We start from the raw sequence: 11360 nt of genomic DNA, 5'->3' as shown, positions 1-11360 counted from the left end.
ATTAGAGGGTGCCCATGGGAGCTCCTGTCTTGCTCCAGTGTATTGGTAATGCTGGGAGACGGGGTATCCCTCTTTTCTAAACACTTCTAGTTATAGCGGAATGGAAGAAGACCTATAACCCCGTTGCATGAGCTGGAACACTCTAACGTCCTTTAAAAACCTCCCTGGTTTGTATAGCGAAGCACGTGCACCCTCCTGCATTATGATCAAGTGCGCAAGCAACTCATTGAATGTAAGGCCTTGAAGAATTAACAATTTATCTAGATCAGCTTAGAGACAAATTTATTTTATCTGGAGAAACTTTCTGCTGAGGAAACTTTTTTTTTAAAAGTACTTTAACCCGGTCTTACTGAAGGTGGTTCCTTACTAGCTGTCAATGTTTAGTAATTCACGTTTTTGCTCCCTTTAAAATGAGGGATTTCCAATAAATGAATCATTTGGGAAAAGTAAAACTGAACAATAAACGTGTGAAAATTTAATTTCCCCCAACTCTTAAACGCAGAATGCAAAATAGTCAAGAAAGAATAAGGAACAACACACACAGAGTTCTCTAATATCAAAATATAGCAATTTATTCAAGACACTGAATATGATCTGTTGATTCTCTCCTTAAAACAAATGAGCTACAATACACAAGGTGAATTTGAAGAAAGTGTGGGTGGGGGAGAAACAAAATAAGGGGTTGATGTTGTTTCAACAGAACCTGGGAAATGCTGAAATGAGAACCAAGTCTGGCTGCAAGTCTGACACAGACAATAAAAACTGCAGAAGCCAGAATTCAGAATTTCAGTGAGTGGCTGAAAGAACATTTCTGCAATCGACAAAGAACCACATTTTCTTTTAAAGGCAAAAGGAGGAAAAAAGGAGGAAAAATTAAAAAGGAAAAAAGAAAAAAAGAAACCCAAAAACAAAGCAGACCCTTACATTTGACAAAGTGCACTTCACTTAGCTCTAAAATTAGCTATTTTTTCTCTTTTTAAACAAATTAAAAGGAAATTTCTAAGATGTAGCATGGGGTTAATGTGTGTGTAACCCTGTAAGTCAGGCCTTTTAGTGCCCCATAAGGGACCCAGTGTTTTCTACATAAAAGATTCAGTATCCTTCTAACCCATGGAGCTGAGTGTTTTTTCAGAAACTGTCTTTTTCACTTCAAGGCCAGTTCCAGACAGCCAGCAAAGATAAAATTCCAGTAAGCCTCTTGATGGTTTCACAATTCAGTTTGGTCTCTTAGGTTTTTCAATTTCTCTTCCATTGGTAAGAACTACAAACAAAATTATCAAAATATTGTGTGAAAAAATTGCTCAGGTCCACCAGCCTGTTGCTTCATGCTATTCTGTCCCACAGGGGCAGTCATAAAAGGTAACGTTAGCCTAGGGACACCGCTGCAGAAGTGGAGAAAAGCGAGAGCTCGCACGAGGGCAAATCTGAACATCCAGGCTTCGATTTCCACTTTGAACTAAGCCCTGGCAGAGCTTCTCTCCCCATTGCCCATGGCCTAGAGAAACAAGCCCACTTGCCTAAAACTAGCGTTTGCAATCACAGCTTTTGCTTTCCTTCATCTCATTAGCTGCCCTCATTTTACTGGAAGACTATCTACTACAATACCTTTGGGGATTTTCCCACTTTAGAGGCTGGGGGAGGGGAAGAAAGGTGAATTTTCTCAGCTTTTTGCAAATGCTGCTTTCAAATCTGATGGTCTGTATAGGGAATTCTTCACTGGAATGGCAGCTTCTCTCACAGGTAGGCACTGTAAACCAGCTCATTTTGAAACTGCGTTTCTCGTGGCTTCTTACCTCCATGCAGACTGGCAGGGGAAAGATGGTGTTCTCACTGAGAAGTTAAAAAAAATAAAAAGAAAAAAGAAACACACATCTTCGACACTGCGGACTTATCTACAGTAGCTATTCTTGGAAAAATTACAAAACCTGGGCTCTGTAACCAGACAGCCACATGGCACAGCTGAACTCAGAAGGAGCAACCTGCTCTCTTTGAGTCCTGAGGTTTGCTATTCAAGTGTTACACAAGGGGCAGATTGAAAAGCAGCGCCCCGTCCAGCCTGTCTTCCACTGTCCTGCAGAAAGGGAGATTTTGCTTGTTTTTCTCGGAAACATGACCACAAACTCCTGTACAAGTTAGGAAGTGAACCGTCTACATGCAATGATTCTAATCAAATCATCAACTCAACCGTGCTTTATAAAACCACATTAAACCTTTGTATTAAATTCAAGTCTCTCTTCTAATAAGTATTCTTTCTTTAGGTAGTGACTTTAAATTAGTAGTTACACGTGGTTATTATAAAACAGTGCAAAACTGTCACGTGATCATCTACAGTCATGCTCTTGGAGCACAAAACTAAAAACAACACATAGACACATTTAACACCAAAAATAATCCTTGATACCTTCCAGTGTCCAATTCTTTGATATAAATTATAAACAAGCCTAACTGTAATTAATAACCAAAATCCCACATAAATGGTTTCACCTCAGGACTAAGTAACCCTTTTAGCAGTTATTTATTCTCATTAGTTTTTTCTTTTCAAATGTGTATCTTGAAGAAAAAAGGCTGAAGCTGGCAGTGGCTAGTTCCACTGAAAAGACTAAGATATTGTACAGATACGAGTGTAAAGAGAGGAAAACAAAGGAGAAAAAATGTAGTATGAACTCCACGATGCCAAGATGCTTGGCAGGTTTTGCACCACCATTTCAACATTATGGGCCTGGTTTTGTTTCTGCTCAGATCAAATCACCACTTCAGCAGCTGGGGTCAAATTGAAGGGAAGATTCCGCGTTACAGAAATCGCAGCTTTTGTGCTACGTGATTTTAAGGGGGTTTTCTGTTTGCTTGCTGCTCTGCATACTACAAATCCTAACCTAGCCTGCGAGCTGGAGTGGATACCAGTATGACTCAGATCACTCTGAGGACTTATCTAAATAATGGCCACCACCTCGCAGCTGCCCTACGGTTTACAGCACTGTCAATAAACTCTGCCTACGGCTTGCTTATAATGTGCCTTTTTTGCATCCATCGTTTGCTCTTACAGCAAAGAAATCTTCAGTAGGCATCACTGCAGATGTCTTTAACTTGCAGTAGGGAAATCATGTCCAAATTGGAGAAGCAGCACTTAGAAAGTCTTTATTGTCATTCTGATCATTTCACCCACTATAACTTTATAGTGGTATATATGTCGAGAAATAATTTATATATCATTTCTCATGTCCGCACCTAACGTAGAGATCTATGTTGTCTTCTGAGCACCGCACTGTGCCTGGACAGACAGTGAACCTTCAAGTGCAGACCCAGAGCTTTCTTCAGAGCACGAGAACGTGCAGCTGAGGGTGACAGCTGCATGACATGCTGCCAGATGCAATGGAAGAGCCTATTTTAGGTGTGCTCACCACAGATGGACAGGAGCTTGGCAAGAGTCCATTAGTTAACAGTGATAAGCACAGTCAACATTTCTTGGTCCAACTGATCCCATTAAGTCAGTGATAAAATCCCACTGACTTACTGGATTAGAAACAGTTGAATGGGATGAATAGTGGAGGTCAGCACTGCTCAGCATGACCAGTGGCAGCCAGACCCATGGTCTACATGAACTTGGAACTGTTCACAGAGGAGAGGGGATATACAACTGTTTTCCTTTCATTACTGAGGATAAGTGTATAGTCTCAAAACTTATGGATTTCTTTTACATCATCAAACAGCCACAAATTTGAAATTAGACTATGTAAATGTCTGGCTGCTGGAAGAGGACTCTTAATAAATGACTGGCATTTTTTGTATCAAATGGCATTTTTTCTTACAGCACTTTCTGAGAGAGAAGAGAAAAAGGATACTGCACCTTTCATGTTCCTTGGATTCTGTTTGTGTCATTCTTTTTACTTGAATTACACAACTGGTCTACATTTGGTGGCCATTTTAGGCTTTTAAAACTGTGTTTAACATAAAAAATATTTTTTTCCAAAAATACACTGGGTTCTTTCTGTTAAAAGTCATCTTTCTCCTGTAAAAATCTTCCCCAGCACTGCATTCTTATATAAAGCACTTATTACACAATTTGCTGAAAGTGCCCTTGAGACGCTAAGATCTGAAGCATGGAGGTTTTTTTTTCTTTTAAACGGAGAGAAAGGAAGAAAAAGAGAGAGAGAGAGAAGAGAGGAGAAGCAGTCTGTCAAAAATTGTCATTGTCATGTCCACCTGGCTGCATCTACTATGGGCATACGGGGAAAAAAGAAAAAAAGGGTAAGAAGAAAGAGAAGGAAAAAAAAAGAAAGGAGAAGTTGGGAGTGGAAGGGAAAAATAAAAGGAAAACAAAAGCTTTGTCCTAAGCCTAGGATCCTCCAGGCTATAATATTCCAGCTGATAGAAAAACCACTGAACAAAAAAAGTAGTCTAGAAAATAGAAAGTGTTGTGATTACAAAGTTGAGCATTTCATCAGTACAAACTGGTCTTTGAACGTCCTTTGGGAGAGCAACTGTAGTGTCCAAATTGGAAGGAAAAAATACAACACCGCATGGAGGAGGATTTTTTTTCCCTTTTGGTTTATCACAGCATTTTTCTTTTTTTTTGTTTATTAATTTTTTGGCACAGCTTTTTTTTCCCAGCCATCAGAGCAAGTTCTCAGACGCAAACCAAACAGTGCAATGCCTAGCTGGTGGCTTCATGCTTCCAAGGCTGAATGTTCCAGGTGGAAACCATTCCCTCCCCCTCTGAAGTGACTGTGGTTTTACTCCTTGATGAAGGTTACAGACAAAATACTAGACATCTGTGGCCAGGGAGAATTGGTTTCACGGTACACTCTAACTTTGTTCAAGTTCGTACAGTTCTGGAGCTGTTAAGAATAGTTTTGAAGAGTGCTTCTCCCCACACATTCACTGCTGGTCCATTTGAAATTTCTTCTAAAACATTTCACTTTTACTTCCGCAGATCTAGAACACAAACCTAGAGAGAAAAGACTCAGGATTAAGAACCATTTCTGAAGATTATTTGGAATTCATATGTATACATGGCCCAGCACAAAGGCTGATCAGCCAGCAGCTGAAAAAACAGCATGTCATACTCCCAAGCTTCACATCAGTTTGTCTAAAATACCTGTTTTCATGTACACAAGCCAGGAAACAAACCATATGGGAGGAAACAAGTGAAAACCACGTATTAAACATTTAGCTGAGCTTTCACTAGATTAAAAACATTGCTGTGACCCTGCACACCCCAGATAAGCTTATGGGCTCTATTCAGTTGCCTAAACATAGTGTCTACTTCCATTTCAGAAATATATTCATTTGGAGCAGTTCTGGGAAGCCACGCATAGCACTATCTCAAATGGCATCACAACTAAGCTCAGGCAGCTGAATCACATCCTAGGTGCTCCCGTGGTTAAAAACTTGAAAAATACTCTTCTAGAGCACAGCTATGCCAGCCAACCATGGAGAAGACTTATTTAAAAAGTTATAGAGTGCATTATAACATCTGCATGTCCTTCACAAGCTGCTAATGCTATAATTGAAATTTTTATAATGTAACATTAACAGCAAAGATAGTAATGAATTATCAGCCTCTCCAAGGCAATATTTCTCCTTTACCACATGAGGAAATCTTTGTGCAGCCTGCTGAAAATTTCCTCCTTTAGGTACTATTTAAGGGTAAATTTCTTCTTCAGGATAAAACTTAGCCCCAAGACAACTATTGATTAGAAAGTTGACTGCCGTGACTTCCGTTAAATTTTGACAGACAAGATAATAAGGATAGAAACAACGCTACTGTTGTTCTTATCAAATATGTACTTAAAAGTCTTCCCCATCTTCAGCAATATTCACCTATTCCACAAGCATTCTTCGTTTCGAGTAACACCACTATCTCCCAATATTCAAAACCTTTCAAAACAGGAGGCACTTTTAATGTACTCCATAGCTCTGCTTATTTCTGTCCTGAGCTGTCTACGCCTTGACCTCTGTCCAGAGCAGGCAGGCAGGCATGTGTGTTTTTGTTGACACTTTCCAGAGGAGTAATTTCCACCCAACATTTACATTGCGTACAGATTCCTACCGATCCATCTGATGCGCTTGCTCCCACTTTGTCTCCTCTAGCATTCCAGCAGACTTCAAAGATGCCTCCGGTGCCTCTGTAGCTATGTACTAGAGTTCCACTCTACAAAGCAAAACAGCATACAAACGTTTGACACAGAAATTCCTTTTTTCCCTCTGCAGTGTGGCAATATATTAAGAGAAGAGAGTGGCAGTGAGGGGGAGCTATTTGCATCGCCTAACTACAGTCATCTCATGAAGGTGCTGAAGTTAGCAGACTGGTCTTTGATAATGAAGAGAAACAGGGTCCACCAGAAAGCAATTCACAACAGGTGTCTTGAACATCTCTTTTTGTCAACTCTGTAATAGCAAAGGCCTAGGGAATTAGGCTGAGGTGGTCGTCTCTAAAGTTTGTTGTTTATTCAGACTGTGAGGTATCAGTGTCCAGAATTGTCTGTGGAACTATGCGCACTGATGACAGTTCTGCCACCACTATGAGGGAGGCTGGGACTTCCCTCAATTCTTCATGCAGTATACATCTCTGTGCCTAACCTTCTTTCACATTTGGCATCTCCATGCCCAGAAAAACCTGACAGGAGTACTTCCACAAGTTTCTAAGCCTGTACAGATCACATACAGAACACTCTCATTAGGAGAAAAGAACTGGGTGGACATGAAAGCAGAGATCAGTTCTTTCAGCTTGCTCCCAGGGCTTAGGTCCTAAGGCATGAGTGAAAAGAGCTTCCTGGGGCTGGGAGGAAAAACCTCCAATTGCCTCGCTTTTTTCCAGAGTATCCCCAAACTGTTCACCCTTTGTATCTATCATCCCTTCACCGCATACTATAAGCCAGGTGAATCTGACTCACAACTGAACTGTGTTACTGAATATAAGTTATCACTTATTTCTAAGAATCAACCCATGCCTTTACTTCACAAAGCTGATAGCACAGTGTGATGTACTTATTTTCATGTATGCTATTGTTTTAGCCTACAAAGAAGCCTTAGCAGAAATGTTCTGGACAGTCACCTCACTCCCCTGAGTGACTCAACTGTTATGCTGGGATTTATACCAGTCAGTACAATCGGGTTCACCTTGGCTGGCAGGGCACAGTCTACAGAGGTATGTATATTTTCCACTTAAGTTTTTGCTACTAATGTGCCATCTAAAACAGATGTGTTTTACATGAATCAAAAAAGTACCTGAGTATTCCATATATGGACACATTTATCAAAGGACCCACTGGCTAGATATTTTCCATCAGGACTAAAAGCTACACTGTAGACAGGCTCTTGATGTTTTGTTAACGTATGAATACAAACTCCTCGGTCAACGTCCCACAGCCGAACAGTAGAATCAAATGAAGCACTGCAAGAAGCATTCAAACACAAGCATGTCTTAACTTGGGTATTAATCAATTTGTAGTTTGATATTGTAAATACTTGAAGAAAATACTATTTTTTTTTTTTTTTTGGCTAAGCAGGAAGTAATGTTTCAAACAGAAAGACTAATGTTCACTAGAGCCTTTACTTTCTTAATGGCAGGAACAATATCTACAGAACTGAATTTTTGTACGTGGACCCTTGAGTATAACCAGGGATGTTGTACCTAGGATCGGATCACTATCCCAAACAGGGTCGACTCTCTCTTTTTGAGATTCTACCTGCTATTTTTGAGGAAGTTAAAAATATATTGTCATTAACAGGATTAACATCCATTAACATGGATTTGTATCATCTAATGAATTAACTTTATGTAATTCTCTAGAATTGAAGTTCTTTTCACTTTCTTTCAGGGATGTTTTGTTCCAATCTGTCTAAATACCCAACTGTGGGCTTAGGGAAAAACAAGGGAAGTAATTGGTATTAAAAATAACCATATTAGAAGAACAACCCCAAGAAAGCAAAGTTCTTCCCTATCCCTTGCCCTGTCCTCTCCAGACAGAGGGGCAAAATAAATTAATCAAATTAGATACAACTCTTTCCTGAACTAAAGACATCACAAACTGATTTGTTAATCCAATGGTACTACCATCAATTGGCATTCCTACATGTAAACGTATTTCCTAAACTGAAAGAAGAATTTTGAATTAATTTTTACGTGGAAGTTTAAAAAGTATCCAAGCTTTTCTCTGTTAGTTAACAAGGCTATAAAAATTGTCAGTATCTGCACAGGTGAGCTGCATGACCCTTGTTAGAACACACTCCAAATGCTTTAATAGGCTGCCATCTGTCTCATTAAATATATTCATTTATAACAACCAGCTGCCAAACGTGAAGATGCAATGCCACATTTACTATCTTTATATTGAGACAGCTGAAAAATTAAATAACATGACTCAAATTTCCTTCTTTTTCTTCTTCCTTTTCCAAATATGTTTTCTTTCCCTTTGTATCTACTCCCCTGATTTACAAGCACAGCCACTTTTTAATATTATCTGCAGATGGCTTACTGGAATTGTCTGCAGGAAGAGTGACATCATGATAACAGTAGAATTATATGTCAGAAAGATGCTCCTTTTTCTTGGTAGGCAAGAGGAAGAGGTGTATTTTTACCTTGCTAACATGATGTTGGAGTTTGGATTGCTGGTGCCTGGTCCTGTAGGACTCCATTTGATAGTATAAATCTCTTTGCTGTGAGCCTGAAGATCATGTACACAGGTATCTTGTTTCATACTCCAAATCTATGTCAGAGTAATTACGAAGGAGAAGAATGGCAATGTTACTAATCTCTTCTCAGCTAAATTATTTCTGTCTTCTTTATGTGTTATTCTTGACATTTCTTTATTTAATATCTAGATACACAAGCATAACTTAATTTGAGTTTATTAACACAGCAGTTTGGCACCTATAATGCACACATGTTAGAATAACCACATTAGGGGAAACTGATACACTTTTAATAGTATTTATTCAATAAGGTCAGAAGAACTAGACAGTTATCATACTGTCCATAGCCTATACCTGTATTTTCACAGAAGCTGAAGATGTTCTATTCAGAGAAATTGAACTTAAGTCATAGATTGCAATAGCAGTTATTTTAAAGAATGAGAATAGAGTCCCTATGACTGCTTAAAATCTAGTTTTCTCTTATACCAGTCAATACTCATGTTGGATTTTCCTTTTCCTCCAAAACTCCACTTGTTTTCCTGATGTTTTTAACAGCATGGATGATGGAACAAAATCTGCTATTTATGCAGTGTTGTGTGGCTAAATACTTTAGTATGAGACAAAGAATATGCTGAATAGATATGGCAGGATATTTAGTAAGTCTTTTTTCAGATAATTAAGAAAACAAGAAGAACAAGCTAATCTCTCACAGCAGGGAAAATAACCCAAAATTACAGTCAGTCAGTTTCAGAGAGATATCAAAAAAGTAGTAATAATTTAGCTCACTAGTTATAAATCTGCACAATGAGGAAAATGATGTGCTCTTATGCTGAATTTTCAGCAGCATACCTGAGTCCACTTTTGGAAATGTTACACAAAGCTTAGGCATGTTCTATGCCTAACAGGTAACATGCTCTAGGAAGTTGTAGAAAAATATCAAGAACTTCAAAAATGAGAAAAAAATGAAGACAGAGAGGACTGATTTCCAAAGAAAATGGAAGACGAACAGTATTTGCCTGAAGAGGATATGAAAATCTCCATCACTGAAGGTTTTTAAGAACAGGCTAGGCCAGTGATAGAAAACCATTAGGTCTTGTGCCAGATTTGGTGGTCAGAAATTTGAACTGGGTACCAACAACACTGAGCCAAAGCAGTTTTAAAAACATAGTATGGAACTGGACACCAGAAAAAATGTACTATCACTGGGTCAGGATGTTTAAGCAGAGTATTATTGCTTAATACTATAGTCCTGAGGTGCTCCCTTCAAATCTCCTCTAGACCTACTTTTTGTAACTTTGCATTTCTGTGAATAATCTGGAATACCCTATCTAGAATCCAGGAGGATTAAAACCCCGATGGGTATGTGGCAAAGACAGAAAAAGACTGAACAGATTAACAGAAAATGTTCATAATGCAGATGTATACTTAGGTCTTACCTACATTTACAAGTTTTGCTGCTCTCTGAGTTTTAGTTCCTATTCATAGGCTGTGTTTATGCCATAAATATCTATTATTTTAGCTGTGTCAATCCACAGTGGAAAGAGGTGTGAGCCTTAATTAACACTGAAATCTGTATTACTGGTATAATTCTATCCACAAAAACAAATCTTTCTTGGGATGTTAGCTTTGCTCAGAGGAAACAGTATAAAACAATAGCTGTGTTGGCACTGTTCTGCAGTCCAGCGGGAGGGCCTTTCTGTTACAACATACAGTTATGTAGACATAGCCTTCATTTTATGTGGTTGGGAAAGGAGAACAAGACTGAGGGAAAGTTTGGGCTGGAAAAAACTCTATTGTAAAAAGTAGTTTTGCCAGCCCAGACTCTCCCTTTATTAGTAATACTTTGCTAGTAAAGCACAATGGCCTGGTTATACTGGTAGAGAAGCCTATGCCACCTGCGTGCCAGAACCCAGATTAATTCCACCTATCTTCAGGCACCTAACAGAGATAGGTAAATCACAGTGTAGCTGCCCTAGGCTTCTCATATAGTGAATGGATAAAGACAGGTATCTTCAGAGAGCGATTCAGATATTTGGTGAGCTTGATGCAACCTTTGAATGTACCGGTCCTGTCCCATTGTTTTTGCCAGGGCTTTTCAAAAAATCAGAATGCTTTAATAAAAATACTTTCAGAAGAAAGACTCCAAAGGAAAAACTATTTATTTTTATATTCTTTACAAAGTGTAATGAATAGACTGCTTAGCATAGGGAAAGAGTTTCTGTTGACAGGCAAGAAGATGCATATATCTATATCTATATATCTTGACACTAATTTGGAGAATATGCTTCATTTTTCCCAGTGGATACTTCTCTATGTTCAGTCTTATTTTTCACATCACCTTTAAGAAATATGGGACAAAATGAAACTATTGCTCATTAAGAGTTTTACTGATACAGTACTACCATTCTGGAGAAGACTAAAAAACAGAGATAACTTTTTTTTTTTTTTTTTTTTTACCTTTTGAACAGTTGAAATGGAAACTAAATTACCTTTAATGTCATATCATCAGAGCAAGATGCTAGTAGCATGCCAGATGGATCCCATTTGATTGCATTAACTTCGTTCTGAAATAAAGAGTGATTTTATAAAGTGAACATTCAGGTTACTCGTATTGTACTGGGCACCCAGCAGAGGGCACTCAAGGTCTATGCCTGCAACAAGTGAAAGCACGAACTGCAGTCCTCAATGCTCTATGGGTGAGGAAAAGCAGTGCTGCTTGCACATCA

General features: G+C 38.8%; 1 protein-coding gene across 5 annotated transcripts in view; it reads right to left on the bottom strand.

Moving 5' to 3' along the window:
• Positions 1 to 551: 551 nt before the first annotated feature.
• Positions 552 to 11360, bottom strand: part of TBL1X (transducin beta like 1 X-linked) — a 209692-nt gene continuing 198883 nt past the window's right edge. For 4 of the 5 annotated variants that reach the window (XM_026084471.1, XM_026084470.1, XM_026084473.1 and 1 more), the window contains exons 13-17: positions 11124 to 11198; positions 8581 to 8708; positions 7228 to 7393; positions 6050 to 6151; positions 552 to 4945 (exon numbers count right to left, since the gene is read on the bottom strand). In XM_026084471.1, coding sequence (XP_025940256.1) covers positions 4919 to 4945; positions 6050 to 6151; positions 7228 to 7393; positions 8581 to 8708; positions 11124 to 11198 — 498 coding nt within the window. In that variant the 3' untranslated portion in view covers positions 552 to 4918. The remainder of the gene's footprint in view (positions 4946 to 6049; positions 6152 to 7227; positions 7394 to 8580; positions 8709 to 11123; positions 11199 to 11360) is intronic. The other variant, XR_003256435.1, reaches the window with a different exon arrangement.

This window comes from Apteryx rowi, unplaced genomic scaffold, assembly GCF_003343035.1.
Source record: "Apteryx rowi isolate R43461 unplaced genomic scaffold, aptRow1 scaffold_640, whole genome shotgun sequence".
Classification (NCBI taxonomy): Eukaryota; Metazoa; Chordata; class Aves; order Apterygiformes; family Apterygidae; genus Apteryx; species Apteryx rowi.
This window is presented reverse-complemented; position numbering and strand designations above follow the sequence as displayed.